This window comes from Nerophis lumbriciformis, linkage group LG01, assembly GCF_033978685.3.
Source record: "Nerophis lumbriciformis linkage group LG01, RoL_Nlum_v2.1, whole genome shotgun sequence".
Classification (NCBI taxonomy): domain Eukaryota; kingdom Metazoa; phylum Chordata; class Actinopteri; order Syngnathiformes; family Syngnathidae; genus Nerophis; species Nerophis lumbriciformis.
The window spans coordinates 51,217,318-51,245,000 of NC_084548.2; the positions used below are offsets into that span (position 1 = coordinate 51,217,318).

At 39.1% G+C, this 27,683-nt stretch overlaps 1 protein-coding gene across 4 annotated transcripts in view; it reads left to right on the forward strand.

The window, feature by feature from the left end:
* The window catches only part of calcoco1a (calcium binding and coiled-coil domain 1a), a 96,135-nt gene that overhangs the window by 19,140 nt on the left and 49,312 nt on the right, over nucleotides 1-27,683 (forward strand). The window contains exons 4-15 of one of the 4 annotated variants that reach the window (XM_061985725.2): nucleotides 3,879-4,081; nucleotides 4,156-4,368; nucleotides 4,552-4,700; nucleotides 4,769-4,838; nucleotides 4,911-5,066; nucleotides 10,209-10,463; nucleotides 10,560-10,685; nucleotides 11,318-11,413; nucleotides 12,226-12,313; nucleotides 12,473-12,732; nucleotides 12,911-13,005; nucleotides 26,118-26,190. In XM_061985725.2, the coding sequence (XP_061841709.2) occupies nucleotides 3,879-4,081; nucleotides 4,156-4,368; nucleotides 4,552-4,700; nucleotides 4,769-4,838; nucleotides 4,911-5,066; nucleotides 10,209-10,463; nucleotides 10,560-10,685; nucleotides 11,318-11,413; nucleotides 12,226-12,313; nucleotides 12,473-12,732; nucleotides 12,911-13,005; nucleotides 26,118-26,145 (1,739 nt within the window). In that variant the 3' untranslated portion in view covers nucleotides 26,146-26,190. Of the gene's footprint in view, nucleotides 1-3,878; nucleotides 4,082-4,155; nucleotides 4,369-4,551; nucleotides 4,701-4,768; nucleotides 4,839-4,910; nucleotides 5,067-10,208; nucleotides 10,464-10,559; nucleotides 10,686-11,317; nucleotides 11,414-12,225; nucleotides 12,314-12,472; nucleotides 12,733-12,910; nucleotides 13,614-26,117; nucleotides 27,674-27,683 lie in introns of those variants that run through there. The other 3 variants (XM_061985721.2, XM_061985718.2, XM_061985717.2) reach the window with 3 other exon arrangements.

Consider the following 27,683-nt stretch of genomic DNA (forward strand, 5'->3'; position numbering starts at 1 on the left):
TATTAAGGTTTTTTTTAGGTTTCCCAATTCCCACACTCATATTAAATGCATTAAATGAAATCCCTCCTCAGGGTGTAAAGATAATTTTGCCTCTGGAATAATTGACCACTCATTTATGGAAACAGATCCTTACTTTTTAAAAGCAAAACTCTAAATGTTAGTTACTTGTCACATTCAACATTCTATTAAAATGTTACTGTAACATACTATTTGAAAATACACTGGCATTGTTAAATAAAATCATACTTTTGTTGGTCTTTTTGTGAATAGGACACACTCATTTGATTCTTGAGTCTGTCTTCAGACAGGACGTTGAGTAACGACAATGGCAAAGGCAATGTCTCAAAGCAGACGGTTTGAGACCGTTAACAGGACACTCCAATGTTCACTAGGTTCCAGTCTGTCATTGACCACTGATAAGCATGATTCAGTGTGAAGGGCATGTGTACAGCAGATGAGGCATTGACCTATGTCGGAGGCATTTATCACATACCAAGGCATACTGTTTATGCTGTTCTTCATTGTAAAAGTAGAATAAACTCCAAAGAAACTGCTGATTGTTTTTTCATCACCAGCAAAGCAGTAATTTATAGAGATTGCTGGCCCCATGTTGATTCATGTTGGTGCAGTGAATTACAAAACAGCTCATAAAAACACTTTGGTGCATAACTTCCTGTCAGCAGTGCCATTCTCCTCCCCTTGGTGCATGATTTCTCTTGAAAGTATTTCCCCTGAATTGACATTTGTACTTACTTTAGAGTCTGTATGGAGTCACTGGAGCAGGCCAGACTGGTTGCATTAGGAATCAGGTTCAGATCTGTTGGAAGATATAACAAAACAATATACTGCATTAAGTTGATTTAACAAAGCAATGTAGTTTTGCCATCAATTAGCTCAGGCTGCTGCTGCTACTGAAGTGATAATAAATTGGATACCAATTGTGTACCTGTTCAAATGACAATTATGAACAATAATTCACCGAAACCCATATCAGAGTCCAAACGAACGTTCACTTATAAATAAAAGTTGTTTAGCTGTTTAGTAAAACATGTACACAACCATCTTTCGAATGTTTATTTTTTGCTAGAGCTAGACTAGCGCCACTGTGCTTAGTTTAGCTAGCATGTCAGTTGCTAGCTGAACCTCCATCTTTCTGAACAGTTAATCCACACCTTGGTAAAACACAGGAATGTAACAATGATAACGAAGACCCAGCAAAAGAAAATCATTGGTAATGTTGGTGTGTTACAAAGGTTTATAAGTTGAGCTGAGTTTGAGTTTATTTTGAACATGCAAGCATGTTCGGGTATGACAGAGCAGCAAAAGGCAGGTCTTTAATGTCCGGCTCACCTGCACCGTTGAATCGAGTGTTTCCTCTAGTTGTTGAAACCGGAAGAAAAGCACCAATATGGCCATATATATCGATTTTTGCTCCACGTTTTTTTGTAAATTTAATTTGGTGGTAGTTCTTAACAAGTTTTCAAACCTAACATTTACTTTAGCTCGATGTATACTCGCCAGCAGATTCGAGCCCCGGCAAGACACAAGTGCTCGACAAGGCGGGTTATACACATTTAGTCATTTGGGGGCCCAAGGCAAAACTAGTAATTGGGGCCTCCACATAACAAAAACAACATAGCAATTATACCTTGTTGTTAAAAACTGCAATGCGAGCTGCACATTAAAGTTTGGCGAGCCGTGCAATGAGTGTCAACGATCCCAGCACTTTAACTGTAATTGATAGGAACATTAATCAACATTTAATGAAGTGTAAGCCATTTACAGAGATCATTATTTTGTTAGCGCAGTTGGATTGGATGTGACGCATAGCATTATTATTGTTAGAGGGGAACTGCACTTTTTTTGGAATTTTGCATATTGTTCAAAATCATTATGAAAAACGTGCTGACGGATGGATTTTTTAAAATGCATTCTAAATATTAAATAAACGTAAATAAAAGTCTGCTTACAACAGGGCCAATGGGAGCTCCACTATTTTGCCCATAAAAGCCGATAAATAACCATTTATAGAGGGCCTTTTACATTTTGTGATTGGAATTTTAACAAAAATATTAGTGATAATTGTTATTACAAGCGCTAACACGGACAAACTATCTATAGCGGCGACGTGATCACTTCCTGTGTGCCGATGCTTACATCATCGAGTGGTTTGCAGCTTTCTCGTTTCCCTCATCCCTGTAAGTTTATTGTAGATCATAAATCATGCATCTCACCTGGACAGAAAGTGGCTGGTGAAATAATCTGACAAATTGGGACACTTTCAACCGCCACTTAGGACCTGGAACTGACGATAACGAAACAAAACACGCTTGTTCCCCCCTGTCCCCGCACCCCGTTTCTTCCTGAGGATTATGAGACATTTTTCCTCTAAATGGGAGTATATGAAATATTAGCAGTCGTCATCCTAAAGACAGCGGACCTTGCATAATAAGTGATGTTTTATTATGTTTTTGGCTCTCATAAAGTCTGTATTGTTCAGAAATCAGTGATGAAGAAAAAAAAGAAATTATTGCGTTGGTATGCCTAAAATGATCTAAATACGTAAATATTAAATGGTATAAATGTGCTTGTTACCACATTAAATATATACTTACATGTATATAAAAGCCTAATGGAGTTGCTTGGGTGGTTTTTAGGGTCTCTATAGGCAGAATTGAATGGTTCCTATTGTAAGCAGACTTTTAATTGAATGTATTTAATATTTAGAATGCATTAAGAAAAAAATACATCCGTCGTCATGTTTGTCATAATGATTGTGAACGATAGGCAAAATTCCAAAGAAAGTGCAGTTCCCCTTTAAGGCCGAAAGTGGGGGGGAAAAGATAGCTTGACGGTGGCCATGTTTGAACGAGAGATCGTTTTTTATGTGATTTTTTTGAGGGCCCCTGAAAATCTTTGGGTGAGGCAACTGCCTGATCATAAGGCGCACTGCCAATGAGCGGGTCTATTCAGGTCTATTTTCATATAAGAAGGCGCATTGAAGGGGACATATGATTTTTTTTTTCTACATTTAAAACACTTCCTTGTGGTCCACATAACATGAAATGGTGGTTCTTTGGTGAAAGCGTTGAATAGATTCTGTTTAACAGACCATCCTCAAGCCGCTTTCTGACCGTGTCTTCAGGATGCACCGTTTTGTGGGTGTTCTTATTTACGTGGCTCCACTTTGACAGCATCTTCTCCCCATCATCTTTGTTGAATTGGGAGTTTTTAGCGCTTCCATAGCAAGTCTACTGACAGTTATAAGTTAAAACTGTACGCTACTTTATATTAGAAATGGCAACAGCGGAGGATGAATTTACACACCATAATAATACCCGTATGTTGAAGCACAGTATATCTGACTACGGTAGCCTTAATGCTCTGCGTTCCATCAAGCGGTGCGACTTCGTAGCTTAGCAAAGTTGTACTCAACCATTTTGTCAGTTTTATGAGCGCCATGTGTAATGTTGTATATTCTCAAATAAACATAAAAGTTTTAGTGTTGCCTGCTTATGGGTACTTGCTAGCGTCATTTATTGAACAGTCGTCAACTTGCCGTCCACACATATCTTATGTGTGACTTCTATCTACTGGTCACACTTATCATTACACCATGCACCAAATAAAATTGCTTCGAGGTTGGTAAGCACAACCAGAAATAATACATACATAAGGCGCACTGTCGATTTTTGAAAAAATGAAAGTATTTTAAGTGTGCCTTATGGTCCGCAAAATACGATACTTTTACTTGAATACATCATTTTAGTAGTCTTTCCTTCTCAGCTTTTTAGATACAGCTCTTATAGAAGATCAAGATAAAAGGAAGCACATTATTTTTTAAATTGTGTTTTTGTTTTTCATCGATTCCTTTTTAGCATCATACCTTCCTAAGCCCTGTGCCCAAAAGTATGAATTTGTATACATCGACGCCAAAGGGGAAGTTTGCTCCCGCAGCTCTGAATTCACATTCTGCGCACCAAAGCCCCTGGAGGATCTGGTGACCCTTGAGGAGGAGCCACACGGGGAGGATGAAGGCACAGATATGCTGCTGGTTATACCCAGGGCTGAACTGTTGCAGGTAGCAATGACAGTGTTCCATTGCTGAGTAGGTTGATAGGTTATTGAGCAACAATTTATTTTGTGTCTCTTCAGAGCCGATTGCAGGAATGTCTGCGGGAGCGAACTGAGCTGCTGCAGATCCAGGAGGCGGCATGCAGGCAAAGGGACGAAGTGAGGGCCGACTTCAACAGAGCGCGGGAGGCCTGGCTGCGACTACGCAAAGAGCTGAAGAACGACATCAGCAGGCATCAGGAAGAGCTGAAAAGAAGCCAGGACAACATTGAGGAGATGGAGAGGAAGCAGAAGGTACAAATAAGTGAGATATATAAAGCGAATATGATTCTATGCATTCAAATTAAACAATGTCCTACAACTTAACATTAGTCAGAATTTTGTTATTATATTATTACTTGTGTGTGTGGCGAGATACGTCAATATAAATGGCCTTGTTTGCTGTATGTCCTGCTTTTGCTGCCCGTGGTCTCTTAGGAGGAAATGGCTTTGGTAGAATGGCTGACACAAGAGAATAGTGCTTTATTGGAAGTGAAAGAGGCCAACCAAGTGCGAATTAGAGAGCTGGAGGAGGACATCAAAACTCTGACACAGAGAGCCGTGGAGCGAGAGATAGAGCTGGAAAGGTTTATCACAGTTGTTCTTTCTCACTTTGTTGTTTATTTGCTTCTTAAGTCCTTTTAATTGTGTGCAGAATGAAGGAAAGAGCAAAAAAAGCCGCAGCTTTGCAGAAAGAAGAAGAGAGTGACAAAAAGACACTGCAGGTGAGATGCCTACTTGAACTGCTTGCTTTCTCCACTCGTTTCTCACTCTTCTTATTTGTGTTGCTTGATCAGACATTTCTGGAACAGAACGAGGGAGACCTCCGAAGTTTGTCCAAGGAGTTCCAGAGCCTGAGGAACTCGCTGGCCCAGAGAGACACCTGTGTGCTGCAGCTCCAAAACACCATCAGCACCCTTACGCAGAAACTCACCGCAGCCCACAGGAAAGAGGTCTGTGGAAATCAAATTTGAAAGAAGAAAAAGTATACGTGTAGCACCCGTACGGCCCCTCTATACATTAGCTAGATGAAAAAATAAATTAAAAAAATAAATAAATAAATGAATAATACTCGAAGTAAGTTACATTTCATATGGTGAGATGAGTAAGATTATTTTGAAAATTAACGGATGGATGGATGAAATAAATTCAGAATGTTTATCATGGTTCTTCTTCTTTGTACTTTGTTAACACTTTAAATTTTAAGAGTTTCTTGAAGTGGATCATATTAGTACATTGTTTGATTGCTTTGCTTAATCCATTACATAATTTAATTCCTCATACAGATATACTGAAGGTCTTAAGTGTTGTACATGCATACAAATGTTTTTAAATTAAATTTTTCTCTAAGATTATATTTCTCCTCTTTTTTTGAGAAGAATTGTTGTTGTTTTTGGGTAGCAGATTATAGTTTGCTTTGTGTATAATTTAAGCTGTTTGCAAATTCACTATGTCGTGGAATTTCAGAATTTTTGATTCAATAAATAAAGGGTTTGTATGTTCTCTATATCCAACATTATGTATTATTCTAACTGATCTTTTTTGTAAAACTGTTAATGAATGAAGTGTACTTTTGTAGTTATTTCCCCATATTTCTACACAATAACTCAGTTATGGTAACACTAGCGAGCAGTAGAGAATATGAAGTGATTTTTGGTCTAGAACATGTTTTGCTTTATTCATTGACGTGTTTTTTGCTACTTTATGTTGTATATTTTTTACATGAGATTTCCAGTTCAATTTATCATCAATCATTATACCTAGAAATGTGGTTTCATTTACTCTTTCAATTTATATTCCATCTATTTGTGTTTGTGTTTGACTTTCTCTTCTACTGTTACCAAATAGCATTATTTTAGTTTTACTGAGATTCAAAGATAGTCTGTTTTTGTCAAACCATCTTTTTAATTTGTTCATTTTTCTGTTATTATTTGTATTATCTTCTGTGTGTTCTCTCCTGAACAAAACGCAGTTGTATCGTCCGCAAATAATAGTAACTTTAAATCTTTTGTAACTTTACAAATGTCATTTATATAGCGATTGAATAATTTTGGTCCTAGTATTGATCCCTGAGGTACACCACAGGATATATTTAGCGTTGTAGATGTGTGTTCGCCTAGCTTCACGTATTGTTTCCTGTTCGTTAAATAACTTCTTATCCAGTTTAAGACTAGCCCTCTGATGCCATATCGTTCTAGTTTTTTGATTAAAATATTGTCATTAATTGTGTCAAATGCTTTAGTTGGATCCATAAACACTGCTGCCACACATTTTTTACTCTCTATTGCGTTGGTAATTTCTTCTGTAATTTCAATTAAAGCCATCGAAGTTGAAACATTAGCTCTGTATCCATATTGGTTCTCTTCGAATATTCTATTTTTGTTTGTGAAACTCTTTAATCTGTTATTGAACAGTTTTTCAATGATTTTAGAAAATTGTGGAAGTAAAGAAACAGGTCTATAATTTAAAGCTATTTTAATTTTGTTTGGAAATTTACCTGTTTGAAATGATAGGTTACTAATATACATTAATGGTCCTGAGATCTCTTCAATAACCTTTTTTATCGTTTCCCTATCAATTCCATTACAATCAGTTGAAGTCTTAGATTTGCATTTTTTCACGATTTTAACTATTTCCTCCTGTGTCACATTACTGAGGAACATGGAGTTGGGATTTCGCTCGATGGTATCATTATAGTCCATCCATCCATCCATTTTCTACCGCTTATTCCCTTTGGGGTCGCGGGGGGCGCTGGAGCCTATCTCAGCTACAATCGGGCGGAAGGCGGGGTACACGCTGGACAAGTCGCCACCCCATCGCTTAGTGGTATAGTCCTCAATTGAAATTGCGTCTGGAATCCTTTCTTCCAATTTTGGTCCAATATTTACAAAGTAATTATTGAAGCTTTCAACTACTTCCTTTATGTTGTCATTATTTTCGTTTCCGTCTAAGAAGTATTGGGGGTAATCCATTTTTAATAACGCTATTGAGGATGCCCCATGTTGCTCTCATAGTGTTTTTGTTCCTGTCCAATAATTCACTGTAATATTATTTTCTACATGATTGTAGTATGTTTGTTAGCTTGTTTTTATACTTTTTGTACTTATTTTCTGCCTCTGCAGTTCTTTGTGCTATACATTTTCTATATTGTGTATTCTTCTTATTACAAGCATTTTTTGATCCTTTTGTCATCCATGGTTGATTATTCTTTCTCTGCTTTCTACTGAGTTGTTTCCATGGACAATGTTTGTCATAAAATATTATGAACTTGTTTAAGAAATGTTCATATGCTTCATCAACCACTTTTTCATTGTACACATTGTCCCAATTTTGCTTTTCTTGCTCAATTTTAAAGGCAATCATGTTCTTCTTGTAGTTTCCATCATATATTGTGAAAACTGGCAGATGATCACTAACGTCGGTTATAAGTAGACCACTTGTAGTGTTATTATCAAAATCATTGGTAAAAATAGTTTCAATAAGTGTGGCACAGTGTCCTGTGATTCTGCTTGGCTTTGTGATTTTAGAATATAAACTGATGCTGTACATTGTATCATCAATAGACTTTTGCTTGTTAGGGTTCAATAAGTCAATATTAAAGTCACCACATAAGAAAATTATTTTTTGCCATTGTCCATGTAATTTGCCTTGATCCATTCTTCAAATGTTTCTATACTTGACTTAGGTGATCTATAAAGACAACAGATGAATATGTTTTTGCCTTTTTCCTGACATATTTCAATGGTTATACATTCTAAGATATTATCTATAGCAAATTACATGCTTTTTACCGCTTTGTAGTTCAGGTTCTTCATCACGTACACAGCTACTCCTCCTCCATTTGTGTTGGTTCTGTTGATGTAGTTTAGTTCTTATCCTTCCAGATCCAAATCTATTCCTTTTTTATCATCAATCCATGTTTCTGTGACAGCGATCACTTTGAACGGTTCGTTGATGTGTTCCAAAAAGTTCTTAATGTTGTTGTAATTTGCGTACAAGCTTCTGCTGTTAAAATGAATAATTGACAATTTGTTATCACATTTAATGTTGCTATTATATTGTTCATCTGTATAATAAAAACAGTTGTTTCTGATGTGGGAGAAAAACTGTGTATCTGGATTTACCGGTATGTCATTTTCTAAATCCTGGTTTTTGTGATCTTTGTTGCAGAAGATAGGTGCACCTGATAATTCCAAAATAATTATTTAAGAGACAGTCACACATTTTTATATATTTTTAAAATTTTTACAATGGGACTTAGAGGTAAATTTTAGGAAAAAGTGAAGGCCATATTTATTGGGGAATGCCTGGCAATACCCAGTGCTACTTCCAATGCCACGAGATAACCTTCACTTAGCCCTCAGCCCATACAGTGATACAACAAAACAGTAAGTGTACAATGGCAACGAACAACAACATGTGTAAATAGTCTCTTTTTCCTCTCACAATATTGTGGTGGGCCCACTCACACACATTCATACAGTCACGTGTACTCACGGCTCTCTGATTTGAATGCATCGTTGCAGGCCTGTTGTCGACGGACAAACTTTCAGAGTGCGTTGCAATGTCATCCAGGAACTTTAAGTAATCCTTGGAACATTTTGTAATCCTGATGTAAGGTTCTGAGTGCGGCGAAACGTCGTGTGTATCAAACTTCCAAGGCAAGGTGGCGGCAAGGTCCGTCAGTCAAACTAGCATGTAGCACTAGCCACTCCTAGCTGCGCCCAGACGAGTCTCCCTCGCGAATCTTTAATCCAAAACGTTCGTGTAGATCAGCAGGCTTCCAGAACCTTCTACTAACAACTTTTCATGGTTAGTTTCTTGCTTGGTTTCGAACTAGAGTCTTTGTACTCAGATCTAACGCAACGCCAACGTCCTGTTGTCTTCGTCCTTTCCACTTCTTCCTCGAAACTCTTCTACTCTAGAGTCTTTGTACTCAGATCTAAGGCAACGCCAACGTCCAATTGTATTCGTCCTTTCCACTTCTCCCTCGAAACTCTTCTACTTCCTTTTTCCCGGTCGCAAGTCCCACAGCCTCCCATCTACCTGCCAATCCCAATTGACATCTTGGAGTGACTAGGGTAAAACCCTATGAGATGCAAGGAAAACAATAATAGAGACATTTTCATCATCTTCAATACACTTTAAACACAATTCAAACCAAATAATGTCGCAAAAATGTTCCTATGAAAACCATGTTACACCATAAACAACAGGAGTGAATTACTTTTATTTGTCTGCTTTTGGTATAATATCTTAAATTTACTTATAAATAGGTATGTGTAGTTTACAAAGTACTTACTATGAATCCTGCATTATGAACATACCATTGATTTGTCATGTTATCGTTTTAATTTTTAACTCTTAACCCTAAATCAGCCAATGGAAGACAAGTCCATCCATCCATCCATCCATCTTCTTCCGCTTATCCGAGGTCGGGTCGCGGGGGCAGCAACCTAAGCAGGGAAGCCCAGACTTCCCTCTCCCCAGCCACTTCGTCCAGCTCTTCCTGTGGAACCCCGAGGCGTTCCCAGGCCAGCCGGGAGACATAGTCTTCCCAACGTGTCCTGGGTCTTCCCAACGTGTCCTGGGTCTTCCCAACGTGTCCTGGGTCTTCCCCGCGGCCTCCTACCGGTCGAACGTGCCCTAGACACCTCCCTAGGGAGGCGTTCGGGTGGCATCCTGACCAGATGCCCGAACCACCTCATCTGGCTCCTCTCGATGTGGAGGAGCAGCGGCTTTACTTTGAGCTCCCCCCGGATGGCAGAGCTTCTCACCCTATCTCTAAGGGAGAGCCCCGCCACCCGGCGGAGGAAACTCATTTCGGCCGCTTGTACCCGCGATCTTGTCCTTTCGGTCATAACCCAAAGCTCATGACCATAGGTGAGGATGGGAACGTAGATCGACCGGTAAATTGAGAGCTTTGCCTTCCGGCTCAGCTCCTTCTTCACCACAACGGATCGATACAGCGTCCGCATTACTGAAGACGCCGCACCGATCCGCCTGTCGATCTCACGATCCACTCTTCCCTCACTCGTGAACAAGACAAGTGTTTTAGCTAATTGATGAATAATGCAAGTCGTCTTTGTTGACAGGCGTTAAACGAAGCAATGCTGAGGGAGATGAGGAGCCTGCAGGAGCGCCTGGATGTGAGTGAGCGGAATGTGGACGGCCTGAAGAATGATTTAAGCACCATGGTCGCCCAAAGAGATCGTGGGCAGGCCGAACTACATCAAGCCCGACTTCAGGCCGCCCAGTTTACCTTGCAACTTGCAGATTCCAGTTTGGCGCTAAGAGAGGGGAGAGCACAGTGGGCTCAGGAGAGGCAAAGCCTGCAGGGCACCACAAAGGTATACACTGCATGGGCTCATTGCTGATCGCTCAAGATAATCTGCACAACACCATAGGCACAGTTGTGGTGTTAAGTGTCATGTCACCCTTGGCAGAAGAACCAAGAGAATTTGGAAAAACTCAGTGCAGAGATGCAGACAATGGAGGAGAGGCTGCAGGAGGAAAAGATGGATCGAGTGAAGCTGGAAGTAGAGCTTGGAAGAGAAAAGGATTGTAACCGGGTGAGAAAGACCACTAAGTGACCATGTTGTCAGTTGACACCATTAACAAGAACACTCACAGCATTTGTCACCTGTCAAATCGATGAGTGAACAGCTATATTCTACAATCTAAACCGGCAAAGGGAGGATAATTCCTTCTGCATCTATGAAAAACCCTTCTACATCCACGATTGTAAAACAATTGTCGTAAATGCAAGATATGAAAATATAAATATTCTTTCAAGTAGGGGAAGCTCATTTTCAGCTACTCTCTAAACACAAATACAGTCTCCAACAACAGATAAAAGATATAAAGATGGTAGATTTTCCAAAGAAAATGTCGCTCACAGGATTGTAAAATTGTACATAATCACACAGAACGAAACTTGAAAAATGCACTGGCAGTGGTTTATATTTCAAGACCGCCATTATTTTTGATGGCATAGTCAATATGTATGAACATTTAATGGGAACATATTTAAAATACATTAAGAATATATTGTTGATGTATTAAAAGCATGCAATTGAGACATCTGTAAGCGGTAATGAATGTGCAAAGATATACAATATAGTAGAGTTAGAGCTATTTCACTTAGACAAAATGAGTATAAAGATGAGAAACAAGTCTGACCTGCCATGTTTTTGTTATGCAGGTCCAGCTAAGTGAAACCCGCAGGGAGCTCCAAGAGCTAAAGACCACCTTGAGGGTTGCCCAAAAGGAGAAGGAGTACCTGCTTTCCGAGAAAAAAGTAACAAGTCATCCAGTTGCCACAGTTGTTGAATATCCTTAATGCACCGTTTATGTTCTCTTTGTAATCAGCTGATAAGCTCCAGAGGCTACTTAACGGCTTGTATGGATTAACAAATAAATAGTGGTTGTTTTTCCTCTTCTTGAGACTAGTACTCCCATTAAACTGCTACTTCATTCAACTGCAGTCATTATCAGTCTTAAATTTAGTCCAGGTAATAGTTGGTATCACTCTCAGGTTCCAAGTAGCAACATTATTGCTATTAATAAACTATTCAATTATTGAAGTGGGGCGATAACATACACCAGCATACTGTTCTTGCAAATGTCCCAGTTGTTGGGCATCTTTGGTCCGTTGTTGTCTTTTTAGCCGTTATCGTGCAATATAAAACGTTTATGGTGTAATATAAATCAGTGGTTTTCAGGGCAGTCACTGCTGCTGTTAAAGCGCCTGCACAGATTTGTTGTTACCTATCGCATTGGCCCAACACTCGCACGCCGTCAGCGGCCAATGTTTTTAAAACGAGTGTCCAGTTTATATAAACACTCATCATGTGCCGCAATGGCAGTCAGTCTGTGGCATATCATAAATCTCTCAAATAGAATAATGTTTTACGTATAGTAGTGGTTGTAAAGTCGTGTTTACATAACAGCAAATGTGGCGTGTGGGCATATTGTGTGTGGGATGTGTGTGTGTGTGTGTCCACTTTATGTGGCAGACATATGGGGGTTATGAGAGTGCTCGCTACTGAAGCTGTGATTATGGAAGTCCCAACCCGCCACGTGCAATGATGGCTGTATTTCCCACCGCAGGAGTTGATGGACTACATCTGTCAGTTGGAGCAGAAAATGGGAACAGCAGCCAGTGCCAAGTGGAGCGCTTCCTCCGCCGTTCCCACAGGTGAATGGAGCCACATTAATCTGCCCAGCACCCTGCAGATGGGAACAGTAAAAGTGTTAACTTTCATTCAACGACAACACTAAATAGCCTTCACAATGGCCTGTGTGTGGCTTGACTTGGGCAGCGTTCTATGATTGTGTTGTTGTTGTTGTTGTCTAGCATGTAGTGATGGCGCCTATTCAGACATGTCAGACGTGTCCGAGGATGACGACCCAGAAGCCTTGCAGTCCCACCGACCGACGAGACCTCTGGGAAACTACAGTCTGTGCGAGCAAGGACCGCCAAGCCTCCTGCTTCTCACTACTCCTCCGCCATCGCCCCTGGAGATGGAAAGGAGCACGGTGGTTATCAGCCAGCCGGCCCCTCTCGCCTTGCCACGGCAGCCTGGAGCCGACACACTGGCACACAGCTCTGATTCAGTGAGACTTGATAGCTGAACTATATGTGACACTGAAAATGCCGTATGCTGCCACACCTGCTTAAACACACTGGTTAAACACGGCCATTGGATCATTTGATAAAGACATCAACCCTCAGGAGCAATTAGACTGCTGCTATATAAGTCAGCTCAATGATGAAACCTATTTTTGTGTGTAGGAGGAAGAACCTGACTTACTTCAGGGTGGTAGAAGGCACGGCTCTGGAGAGGAAATGGCACTTTTGCTTCCTGATCATGCAGACACAGTGCTAAGGTACAAGACACACACACACACACACACACACACCAGTCTGTGAACATACAACCGCAAGTATCATATCAATAATGTGTTACAGCCAGTGTTGCTTAAATCCGCTCAGTATAAGCAACTTTAAGGTTGATGTTTTTCCGAAAATTGCTTGCAAATTTTGTGAGTCCCGGGGTGCATTTTTGTGGGCTTGTTTTTACAAGTATGGTTGCTTATCTGGGCTTGCTTTTCTTTCCGACAAGAATGTAAAATTACGGGTGTGCGGTTGTTTGTCTTTTTTGCACAATCTGTGCTGGTTATCACACCCCCGGTCGACTTGGCACGCCCTCAAATACACGCACGCAAATGACATGTGCAACTATGCCAGAGCCCAGACTGCAGGCAAACGAGTGACGAGACACGGTGAGAATTAGTGGAGAAAGTAAGTGGAGAAATCTTCATGAAAAATATCATTTAAAAAATATATATATCCCGCAAAATGTCTCAAGGGTGTTCTGCTGATTTAGTGCGAGATATCTGCTCACAGGTTTAATTTGTCATGTAATAATAATTTTAAAAAACACGGTAAGAGAAGACAAATTATTTTTATCAAAACATATTTAAATAAATGTGTGTGTGTGTGTGTGTATATACAGTATATATATATATATATATATATATTTTTTATTTTTATTTTTATTTTTTTTTTTCTAATCTGTTTTGTTCAGCCGCTCACTCAAATCATATTGTTGATGTAGATGCCCATATCTACTCTATAGATATACTTTTCGAATGATAAATGTTGAATACTTCTCTTGTTGCCTTATTCGTGTTAGATTTTATTAAATGATTTGATATATTTAGTGTTTGGGGCAGATAAGAAGGATAAAACAAAGATTATGAAGACGAGGGGGACAAGATAACAACAAATAAATAACAGTAAAATACAATACAGTACAGTATATATATATATATATATATATATATATATATATATATATATATATATATATGTACACGTATATACTGTATGTATACACATATACAGTATATACATATATGTATATACTTATGTATATATACAAATATGTGTGTTTATATGTATATATACATATGTGTGTGTATATATACATATGTGTGAAAAATGTGTACACATACATATACGTGTATATATACACACGTATGTACAGTATATATGTATATATACACATATAGTATGTATATATATACATGTATATACTGTATACATATATACATTATGTATATTTACATATATAAGGGTGTAACGGTACACAAAAATTTCGGTTCGGTACGTACCTCGGTTTAGAGGTCACGGTTCGGTTCATTTTCGGTACAGTAAAAAAATATATATATATACATTTTATGGTTATTTATTTACCAAAATTTGTAAACAATGGCTTTATCCTTTTAACATTGCTTTAAAATAGCTCTGTGTGTGATGGATGTGAGCCACCACTAGGCTGATCAGTGCAACAGCAGGCAGTCATGAATGCTAAGCATAACAATAACATTGTTATTACCAGGGTCGATTGCCAGGGTTAATGCAGTCACCATATATAACACAAAAACTAAATAAGATAAGGCTCAGAATTGGTTTCTTAACAAAACCTTTCTACATATAAAGTGCAACATTTCCACATATAAAGTGCAACATTAAACTGATTCAAGTTGTTGCTCAGATTAAATAAAATGACAAACCTTTTCTACTACATACAAAAAATGCAACACTAAACAGTTTCAAGTCAACTCAGCCTCAGATTAACTTTTCTTTTCCCCCCAGCCTTTAACCCTGGTGACTTTCACTAAATGTTCATGTTTTTTGCCCGAAAAATGTGTCCACATTGTCTGCAGAAAGAGCAGACCTGCTTGCAGTTAAAATGTCTCCAGCTGTGGAAAATACCCTTTCACTGCGCACAGAGCTAGCAGGTATGGTGAGGTAGTGCCTGACTAACTTGGCAGTAAGAGGATATATGGGCTCATTGTTCTTCCAACATAGAAGTGGGTCAAAATCTAGTTTTTAATGCAATATGGTCTTCAATCTGCTGCTATAAAAACACCCAACGGCATTTGTTATTGCTTTAGCCCTGCCTGACTCGCCGAGGAGAAGCTGTTTGAATGCGGTGGGAGCTGTGTTTGTTTGTCTTACTCTTCGTTGAAGCGATGTTATCCATTGTTGTATCGCACCGTGAATCCCTAATGTTCCCAAACGGGAGATCTTAACGAGGCAAGAGGGTCTTCCAGCTCTGGCTTTTGCATGTTGTAGTAGCCCGGTCGTTGCTAGCATGCCGTGTGTTGTGCCTCAGTGTGCATTGTTTACACAACGTGCGGTGCGCTACTTAATATGTCCGTGTGGAAACTTGTTCGGTACACCTCCGAACCGAACCGAACCCCCCGTACCGAAACGGTTCAATACAAATACACGTATCGTTACACCCTTATACATATACATATTTGCCATTTGCCAGTGCAACACATTTCCTTCGCATAGAGTTGATCAGGTTGTTGATTGTGGCCTGTGGAATGTTGGTCCACTCTTCAATGGCTGTGCAAAGTTGCTGGATATTGGCAGGAACTGGAACACGCTGTCGTATACGCGCATCCACAGCATCCCAAACATGCTCAATGGGTGACATGTCCAGTGAGTATGCTGGCCATGCAAGAACTGCGATGTTTTCAGCTTCCAGGAATTGTGTACAGATCAGATACAGATATGGTGTTCTGTTTTTTTGGTTGTTTTTTTTTTTGTCATAAAAAATACAATCATGTGTGCTTACGGACTGTATCCTTGCAGACTGTATTGATCTATATTGATATATAATATAGGAACCACAAATATTAATAACAGAAAGAAACAATCAGTGTCTCAAAGGGCTGCACAAGCCACAATGACATCCACGGTACAGAGGCCACATAAGGGCAAGGAAAACTCCCCCCAGTGGGACGTCGATTTGAATGACTATGGGAAACCTTGGAGAGGACGGCATATGTGGGTAACCACCCCCCCTCTAGGGGAGACCGAAAGTCAAATCCCATCTGAACTATAAACAAAATAAACCGATAACGATTTGTTCTGTATGATTTTGCAACGCAACTGTGAGTGACAAGAGGCCACAACAGAGAAAACAATGTTCGTAAACACTGTTAAATTATTACGTCTGTAAAGATGCTTTAAAGAGGGCAGGAATTCCATCCATCACTTTATTGAGCAAAACTGTTTGTCCGACGTAACCACAACAAAAACATAGTAAAAAAAAAAAAAAACCTTCTATATAGCAAAACTGGTCATTGTCTGCCCTACAAACCAGGCTTAAACCAACTCTGTCATCTGTCATATCGACAGCAGCAGGTCTCTTTCTCTCTCGCTTGCACCAACACACGGACTCACCGCACTTCGCCAGTGATGCATTTACGGCCACACAAAAAGTCAGTCAACTCCAACACCACACAAAGTGTCAATTCCAGATCGTTACACTATGACTCCCCAAACAGATGTGCTTATTCTACTGTCATTTATTAAGAATGTTAATTTGTTGTGTGAATATTAAACATGGAATGCTGTTACAGAAATGCTAAAAAAAAAATATATTAAGCGGAACTAAATGTGATCTCTGAAAGGGGTACAAATTATTTCCAAAGCTGGACCCCCACCTAGACATAAAACACAAGATTATCTTTGTTATATTCATTTAAGTTGGCTAAATCACTTATATTAGGGAAAAAATGTAATGAAAATGACTGCTGTCATTTGATTATTCAAATAAAACATTTAACTTGTTATTAAGGCAGCTTGGGCACAGGTGTGCTGCTGGTGTGGCCATAGTGTCCACGTCTGATGTTGTCACATGTGCTCCACTGAATGCTCAGGGACTTTTTGCGTTTGCTCACACACGAACAATTAGAGGGAACATTGGTTATAACACTGAGACGCCCACCGGAAGAGGTGCTTTAAGACATGGCTAGCTAGCTAGCGTATAAAGTCCATCCGCAGTCTGCAGTATTGTAGCTACTTCTAAATCACTAATCCTCGCCTCCAAGGCGACAAATAAAGTACATTTCTTACAAGTATCATTATCACTGGAGGACAAGGAATAGTTAAACATGCTTCACTACACACTGTATCTCACCGGCGTCAAAATGTAAACAAATGCCATTGGTGGATCTACACCTGACATCCACTGTAATGATACCAAGTACAGGAGTGTGTCTAGTCGATACTACTATGATTACGTCAATTTTTTTTGGCATCAAAACATCTTCTTTCGTTTTTTGTTTTTTTTATATATTATGTTTATAAACTCAGGAAATATGTCCCTGGACACATGAGGACTTTGAATATGACCAATGCATGATCCTGTAATGACTTGGTATCGGATTGATACCCAAATTTGTGGTATCACCCAAAACTAATGTAAAGCATCCAAACAACAGAAGAATAAATTATTATTACATTTTAACAGAAGTGTAGATAGAAAATATTAAGAGAAAGTAAGCAAATATTAACAGTCCCACTCGTCCTTAATCATTTTGACAAAATAATAGAATGGAAAATTACAAAATATGTTACTGCATACGTCAGCAGACAAATTAGGAGCCTTTGTTTGCTTACTTAGTACTAAAAGACAAGTTGTCTAGTATGTTCACTATTTTGTTTAAGAACAAACTTGCAATAAGAAACATATCTTTAATGTACCCTAAGATTTTTTGTTAAAATAAAGACAATAATGCAATTTTTTGTGGTCCCCTTTATTTAGAAAAGTACCGAAAAGCATCGAAATAATTTTGGTACCGGTACCAAATATTGGTATCGGGACAACACTAATGTGTGTGTGTATATGTATATATATATATATATATATATATATATATATATATATATATATATATATATGTATATATATGCATATGTATGGATGTATATATGTGTATATATTAGGGCTGCGAATCTTTGGGTGTCCCACGATTCGATTCAATATCGATTCTTTGGGTCACGATTCGATTATAAATCGATTTTTTTCGATTCTCGATTCAAAAACGATATTTTTCCGATTCAAAATAAATTCTCTATTCATTCAATACATAGGATTTCAGCAGGATCTACCCCAGTCTGCTGACATGCAAGCAGAGTAGTAGATTTTTGTAAAAAAGCTTTTATAATTGTAAAGGACAATGTTTTATAAACTGATTACAATAATGTAAATTTGTTTTAACTATTAAATGAACCAAAAATATGACTTATTTTATCTTTGTGAAAATATTGGACATAGTGTGTTGTCAAGCTTATGAAATGGGATGCAAGTGTGTGTTTTTTCTTTTTTATAAATGTCTAATGATAATGTCAATGAGGGATTTTTAATCACTGCTATGTTGAAATTGTAACTAATATTGATACTGTTGTTGATAATATTCATTTTTGTTTCACTACTTTTGGATTGTTCTGTGTCGTGTTTGTCTCCTCTCAATTGCTCTGTTTATTGCTGTTCTGAGTGTTGCTGGGTTGGCTTTGGTTTTGGAATTGGATTGCATTTTTATGGCATTGCTTTGTATTATTTTGTTGGATTGATTAATTTAAAAAATAAATAAATAAATAAAATAAAAAAATGTTTTTGAAAAATGAGAATCGATACTGAATCGTACAACGTGAGAATCACGATTTGAATTCGAATCGATTTTTTCCCACACCCCTATTATATATGTATGTATGTATTAGGGTAGTCAAAGTTAACGCGTTAACTATAAATTTCAATAATGGCACAAATTTTTCTAATGGCCGATTAACGCAAACACTTCCTTTTTGACCCTCCTGCGTGCCGTAGCGGGGGGAACTTAGCTGCAGTTTACTTGCTACTGAGGAGCCACAAGAGAGCAGAAATGGACAAAGGAAAGTCTACCTTATGGAAATATCAAGTTTAAAGCTATGGGAAGTTGTTCTCCTGACAAGAAAGGACTTTTTGCCATGAGAAGAGACAACATCCCTGCAGCAAACGCCTGCTGCGCGTGTTGTTCTAGAGGTGGGTGGTGCTTCACTTCCGTGTTCAGATTATGGTTAACGTGCAGTAATAACATAACATTTAGATTGTTACTGTGACTGGTTTAGTAAGTAAGATGACATAAAAGCTCAACAGAAATGAAAGACGGTCGGCAGGATGTCGAAAGGAGACTTTTTTTTTGCAAATGGTCGATCCGACATCAAAACATGTCAAGACACTTTCTCAAACTAATCACACACTTTTCCGGCTTCAAAATAAAAGCGCTACGTTTAAGGTTTCTCCTTAATGTACAGGGTTCATATTAGCCGCCACACCTAACAAAATAAAGTAATAAAATGTTTAGTAGCGTCCAGAAAAAAACAAAGTCTGACACTCTTTTTAGCTTTTATGGCCAATTTTATGCCAACATCGGGCCCAATTCCAGCAAGTATTTCCTCCATGCACACACGTCTGCCTCCGTGTTTCACTCCTATAGACACACAACACTTGGTCATTCTCCACCGACACAGTGTGTTCAAAGACCATGGGAAAATGACCACCATGACATACTAACATACACATTAACACCAGATACGCACAGGGTTGTTTGGAGTGTAGGCAGCGTGTCCGCGCTGTGGACGTACTTTAATATATTCGAGATATACCTGAGGACAGCGATCTTCACAATTTAAGATGACACTGGCGGCTTTTAATGAGAAAAAGGCTCCCAGCAACGCAAAGCAAGTGTGACGTCAGGCTCTCTGCGGCTCCTTTCACGTCATGGACATGGCGCGACAGAATCTAAAAAGAGTCTCTAAACATGAGTACAGTCTCCAAAAACACCAAAAATAGAGGCTAGATTTGTTGCCAGTCGTTTTTATTACAGAAAAAGTGACTAAAAGGATTAGAGAAATCTCTCCCAAAAAAAAAAAAAATTCAAATATTAAAGTTGAATAAGCTGCAACAATTTAAAAATGGAACAAAACAATATTTAAGAAAAATATATATGTTAATACTTTATCTAATAATAACAGATTTGTTTTAAATGTATATGCACATTCCTTTTTAAAGAATATATGCATCATAGTAAATCATGCAATCATGCGATGACGACATATCGACCACGCCCCCACCGCCATAGGTATCTTGGCAATTTAGGGGAAACCCTGACATTAACAAAATAAAAATGTCTTACATTACGATCATGCTTTGTCAGAGATGTTTTGTAATGTTATTCTGTGACATTTGCACTAAAGAAATGGTAGTACATCAGTTGAGGAATATGGGGGCGGGTGGGGTGGGGGAAGATTTTTCTGGCTGGCTGAAATATTGTGTAAATCCTTTTTCAACACTTGTAGAGTCCTCAATTACAGAATGATTAGCAGGCTCAATATTACATTTTATTAATAGAGAAGGTTAAAACATTGTCATGCAGCAATTTTAAGCCACCCCCTCTGAAAATTTTCCATCTAGGGTATACTTATTAATGATGAAAAATAATACCTATCTGCGATTCATTTTGAGTTAACTATGAACAAAATGCGATTATTGCGACTAAATATTTTAATCGTTTGACAGCCCAAGTATGTATATATGCATGTACAGTATATGTATGTATGAATATATGCATATATGTTTGATCCGGAAAGCCGGCCAAACTATTGGCACACAGTTGGAGGCGTTTGTGTCAGTGAAGGACAGGAGGACACAGGACAAACTGCTTGCCATCATGGACAATCTTGCCCACCCACTCCATCAGACAATTGAGGGAAAGCGGAGCACATACTCCAACAGGCTCCTTCAGCTTCGTTCCCACACTCACAACTCCTTCATTCCGCACTCCATCCAGCTGTATAATCACTTGCCATACAGCAATAGATATTTGTCTATTACCAAACCGCTTCTATGTTAGCTACCTCTCTTTGTTTATAGTTTATATTTTCTGCTGGATCTACTCTCTATTTTATGCTGACCTTTTTTTGCTGCAGCTGTTACATATACTGTAATGTTGTACATGGTAATTGGGATTTGTTATATACTGTATATTGTATATATTATATACTGTATATATAATTTGTAAATATTACATATATGTTATATTTATATTGCTACTATGGTACATTATTTTTTTTACTCTCCTTTATACCTTTTTCGCCCTCTTTTTGTGCCCTTGTGTGCATTATCTTTTCCATTTCCCTTCTGGATCATTAAAGTGTGTCTACGTCCAAGTCTATATGTATGTGTGTATATATGTATAGGTATTATTAGGGCTGTCAAACGATTAAAATATTTAATCGCGATTAGTCGCATTTTATTCACAGTTAACTCCAAATTAATTGTGATTAAGCGCAGATATATATGGACGGACAATTACTTTGCTTGAAATAAATGTGCAGCACGGTGGAGAAGGGGTTAGTGCATCTGCCTCACAATACGAAGGTCCTGAGTAGTCTGGGGTTCAATCCCGGGCTCGGGATCTTTCTGTGTGGAGTTTGCATGTTCTCCCCGTGACTGCGTGGGTTCCCTCCGGGTACTCCGGCTTCCTCCCACCTCCAAAGACATGCACCTGGGGATAAGTTGATTGGCAACACTAAATTGGCCCTAGTGTGTGGATGTGAGTGTGAATGTTGTCTGTCTATCTGTGTTGGCCCTGTGATGACGTGGCGACTTGTCCAGGGTGTACCCCGCCCTCCGCCCGATTGTAGCTGAGATAGGCTCCAGCGACCCCGAAGGGAATAAGCGGTAGAAAATGGATGGATGAATAAATGTGTTTTAAACATTATGCTTTTTTAAACAGCTTAGCACAAACATGATTTAATGACAATTAAAAAAAAACGCCTACTGTGTGTTGGTGTTTCGCCAGATTTTGTAGAAATACATTGGGGGTTAGCGGGGGGTGTATATTGTAGCGTCCCGGAAGAGTTAGTGCTGCAAGGGGTTCTGGGTGTTTGTTCTGTTGTGTTTATGTTGTGTTACGGTGCGGATGTTCTCCCGAAATGTGTTTGTCATTCTTGTTTAGTGTGGGTTCACAGTGTGGCGCATATTTGTAACAGTGTTACAGTTGTTTATACGGCCACCCTCAGTGTGACCTGTATGGCTGTTGACCAAGTATGCATTGCATTCACTTGTGTGTGTGAAAAGCTGTAGATATTATGTGACTGGGCCGGCACGCAAAGGAAGTGCCTTTAAGGTTTATTGGCGCTCTGTACTTCTCCCTACGTCCGTGTACACAGTGGCGTTTTAAAAATTTTACTTTTTGAAACCGATACCGTTAATTTCCGATATTACAGCATTTATCGGCCGATAATATCGGCAGTCCGATATTATCAGACATCTCTAATATATATGTATGCATGTTTATGTGCATATATATGTATGTATGTACATATGCCTATACAATACAGGCCAAAAGTTTGGACACACCTTCTCTTTCAATGCATTTTCTTTATTTTCATGACTTAATTACATTGTAGATTGTCACTGAAGGCATCGAAACTATAAATGAACACATGTGGAGTATGCACTTAACAAAAAAAGATGCCGCTGATTTAGGTTTGGTTGGCTCTGTTAAGCCTGTACTGCACTGGCTCGCAGTCCAGGACATGAAAAGTTCTGCCAGGTTGATGTTCGGGTTTCCATACTCAACCATAGTCAAAATGGAGGGCTTCGCGTCGTGACGACGTCATCAAAGGCGGAAGTTGGCGTCGGCAACACGCAGGCTTGGCACTCAGCCAAAAAGAGTCTAGCAAGGGTGTGAAACTAATTTTAGCTCAGTGGCCGTGGAGGAAAATCTATTCTCACATGGGGCGGACGAGTAAAATCATGGCATTAAAACTTAAAAATAAAAATAACTTCCGATTGTTTTCTTTGTCTTACTTTGGCCAAAAATAGAACGAGCACATTCTGAAAATGTACATGTTACAAATAATCCTCCTGGCAAAACACTTCAAGTTAGTAGAAAATTTTGAGGAAAAAATTGGTGCAGTTTCAAAAACACCATGAAGAACACAATTTGACTTTGTCTCAGTGTTTTTACAAGCCATTATACTTCCAACACTTTCTGTTTTGAATTCTCATGTTGGCAGTTCATTAAAAACGTTTAGAAAAAATACTGAGTGTTTCCTCAATTACCGCATTGGTGAAATCCGCATACTGCCAGACATTCATTTGTCATCATTCAAATATTACAATTATAATATAAAAAACAATCATCAAAATGACACCATAGTCAAAATCAAGGTAATATAACACCTCCAAAGACATGCACCTGGGGATAGGTTGATTGGCAATACTAAATTGGCCCTAGTGTGTGGATGTGAGTGTAAATGTTGTCTGTCTATCTGTGTTGGCCCTGCGATGAGGTGGCGACTTGTCCAGGGTGTACCCTGCCTTCCGCCCGATTGTCGCTGAGATAGGCTCCAGCACCCCCCCGCGACACCAAGGGAATAAGCGGTAGAAAATGGATGGATGGATAACTACAAACTTAACCAATATGAACATACTAGATTTAAGTATGAAATAAATTAGAACATACAACAAATGTAGAAACACACATTTTTACAATGGAGTTCAGGGCGCGCGTATCGTTTACGTCAACCAATTGCAAGCGGTGCATGGAACTCCAACTACAAAGATGACGGTCATTTTGACTTTAGTTTTTGCATCTTACCATTTCGTTATTTTATCAGTTAAATGGATAATTAACAATGAAAGAAGGTATTGTGCGTCGATACTGCCGTTATCTACTAGCAGCCACAACAGGAGCAGCTGATTGCTTGCAACTGCGCTGATTGGAGTAGCGGCAGCCAATCCAGATCACGTGTCAGCTGACACATGATCTTTAAACTGTCATGTGTGACGTGGGTTACACTTGAATTGCTATTGCAAAATCCAGTGATCACATTTAGAACAGCAGTCTCTTTCATTAAAAAAATGCAGCTCATTTTTATATTTAGCAAACTGATCTTGCGGGCCGGATTAAACCTGTTCAGGTCGTAAGTTAGACACCCTTGGTCTAGAGGGACCAGACCACCATCTGGCCCCCACATCATTGTCTCTTGTACCTCGGGGATGTACCGTTGAGCCTCTGCCTCACTTTAGGCCCAAAACAACCTCTCATATTCTTCGTTTTGTGACTTCCTCGGCGGGAACTGGGCACTTTTTTGTCTTGGTCGGGACATTCTGTGACGCTCGGCTCGCATGGCATTGGCATGTTCCCAATATGCAGAAAGCAGAGGAGGCCTTGTGCAGGTAAAAAGGTACTTAATGGCTCAAATAAACAAAAGACGAGTGCCGCTAGAAAGGGCACCAAAGCATAGGGAAGGCTATGCAAAATGAAACTAAACTGATCAGGTTATAAACAAAAACGGAATGGTGGAAAACAGCAAACAGTCACGGGTGAAAACGTGCAGCAGGAGAAGCGTCCACAATGTATCAATATACCTGACAGAGTCCCGACAAAGGCTCAACTTAAATAGCCGTAATTACAAAATGAAAACAGCTGTGAGGTGAAGACGCTCTGAGGCGGGACTGAAGCTGCTTGCAGGAACACACTAACAAAACAGGAAGAATGACCAAAATAAGAGCGCTAAAACGGAACTAAGACACTAAACACAGGAAAATGCCGACAAAATCAATACAAAGCATGATCTAATATGACATAAGAAGTGTCAATAATGAGACCACTAACACTGCTTAGTCATTACTGTACATTTCATAGTCATAGATATCCTTATTATTGATGATGGTCACACAGTCCACAGGCTCACATCACCTATGCACCAAGTTTCTTCCATTCTTATCACTCAATGGCGTCAAAATTCACTTGTCACTGTCTTTCTTTTTCTTTGATGCACTGCCACCAGAATAGTCTACCTCACGCTTCGGAGGTTAGAATTAAAATGTTAACGAAAAAACTAAAGTTTTTTTCCTGCTCCTAGTTCTCATTTTCTTTTTGTACAGTCTTATTACTAAATGGAAGTGTGTCATAACAGGAAGACTGCCTGTGTTTAAAGTCAATATCCAACATAGAACAACCTGGAAAGAGTCGCATAGAAAACACTTGCAAAAATATAAGCAAATAATCAAATGAAAGGACTCCAGAATAACATCAATGTTTTTATTTTTCCGCAAGTATACACAAATAAATGAATCAGAGCAAAATGGGGGTAAAAAGATGAGGTGGGTGCTCAAAATAATGTAATGTACCCATCAACCGCAGCAACTTTATAAGTGTGTATTATGGCGTTATAGTCTTCACTTTTAGGCATTTAACGTTTGATTGACACGGCACAATCAAAAATTGACAACACAACTTTTGACTTGGTTTTTTTTTCACCTTTTTTCAGCAGCTTTCACATCAATACTTGATGTGGCGACTTATACAACTATTTAGATGGAAAATATACCATAAACTGCCTAAGCAAGAGAAGCTTCATTGCAAGGTGAGACCAACAGTTCAGGATTTAAAGTGGGAGAATTTAGATTTGCATTATTGACGCTATATTAAAAATGAACATTTCTTTTGATCAAGCATACAAATATGCCGGCTGTCACAGCGACTGATTTAAACATGAGCTATGCATCACCCTTTATGAGCCCACCGCATGATTTGTGTGTACAACCTTACTCTGCGAAGTAATTAGTGAACCCAACCAGCGGGGAGACGCAGCCGAGTAAAAAGTAACATATTTCTCATTGATATATAGCGAAGCAGAAGAATAAAGAATCCCAAAATGGTGGAATTAAGTGCCTCCACTAAATTGTACCTCACACATCTGGCCTCGCACAAAAAAATGACTTCTACAATGAATTCTGAGCTCACTAATGCACACAGACAAAACGACAGCAATTATTTATGGTGACAGGGTAAGTATGGCCGGAAGATGAAAGTTTTGAATATGTGCTCGTAAAAGAAGTTGAAGCAAGGGGGGTGGGAGGGATTGGGGGCTCGATGGGAGGACAAGGGGACAGATAAGTTGACAGCAGGCCATAGCAATGATTTACCTGCGGGGGTGTAGCGCCGTCACGGGCCAATTTTCAGCATCATTAAAGCCCTCGCTCTCCTTTCTCAGACACTCCCTCTGTCTAACCTTTTGCAACCACACTGTGTTTCTCTCACTTTTGCACTTTCTGTGTCCCCCCTTGTCCCAGTGATCTGGCTGACACGTCGCTATGGTAACCAGCAGAGTGGACGACTCACACGTGAGATGATGGGATCATTTTGGTTAGTGTGCTTCCACTACATGTTAATATGCAACCTCCATTGTTTTCTTTTCCCTCCTGGAGTGTCGCTCTGTTGAAAAAGTCAACTCCATGTTTATGATGGACATAAGATGCCGGTCCACTCGGACAGAGCGAGCGTTTAGGCTGCGGTTCGCAAGCTATAGCCGAATGATTCGTGTTGAATCATTGCTACGTCGAGAGCTTTACGGCGAATGTTATGTCGTTTTTATGACATTTGTGATTAGGAGTCATGACAGGCACCGTAATTATGATGTTTTGTGTGGGGCCGGGCCCCACTGAAAATCATGGCGAAGCTTCATCGCAAGCATTAAATTCTCCCCATCGCAGCTTTGAATGCGATTCACGACAACATAAAGCATTGATACAGCATCGTACGAGAATTATTATTTCGCAGAAGGCAGTGCTGTGACGTTATATTGCACCTCCATTTACCCCCGGACTAAGATTTCAAATGCAGTTTCTTACACTTGATGAGCATGCAGTAAAAACGTAAAGATGTATTTTTTTTTGCAATAGAACGCTTGTTGAGCAGATTGAACCTGACAGAAACTTTATGTATTCATATTATTATTCCTAACTTAGTTTTTTAGACCAGCTGGATTTTGAATTGGAACATTTATTTGGGAGATTTTAATACATTTCTCCCCGAATCTTAATTCACATTCACGCCGCTCAAAATGTGTGCCTGAATAATTAAAGAGTCGTCTTATGAAAGAAAATCATCTTTATAGATGCTGACATTCATGGCATGCTGTCAGTGTGCTGCTCCCTGAGGCTTGAGGCAAGATACTGCCTGATTTAAAAAGAAAAAAAAAAAAATTGGCCTACCTATCTTTTCATGAATACTGAATGGATTTGTACATTTTCTATTTCTAATTAACTCCAATTAAGGCAACATTTCAGCTAAATTCAGGTCAACTTAAATTACGTTGACATGATTAGCTGAGAAACCTTACTGCATAGGAGTTTGTTTGCTAAATTTTCACCCTATTTTTTACAAGAGAAGAGTTTTTATAGTGTAAAACATTGTTTGTTTAGAATTCAGTCAATTTTGTGGAATTGAATGTTGGTTAATTGTAGCATGAAGCAATGGAGACAAAATGGAGTGCACTACTTAGCTGTGACCAGCAGAGGCACTGGTGATTAGTCCCAATTAGAGCCATCCTTATATAGCGAGCGTATGGCCAAACTGGTTTCAGACCATCTTTTAAATGTTTGGTCAAAAGCAACATGGCGCCATGTTGAGGACCCACTTTGAGCTAGTGCTATGCATGCGCTGCACTTCCTCATCGGACATCTATTTTAAGTGACGAGTGTTTTGAGGTGTAAACATACCCAGTTGTGCAGCACGGGGCTGCTCCAACTGTTTCAAGCTTTCATAGAAAGATTCATATGTAAACAAATTAAAATGTTAATAGAAATGTATTTAATACCACAAATCTTGTTCATCTATATACATTTTTTTTTAAAAGA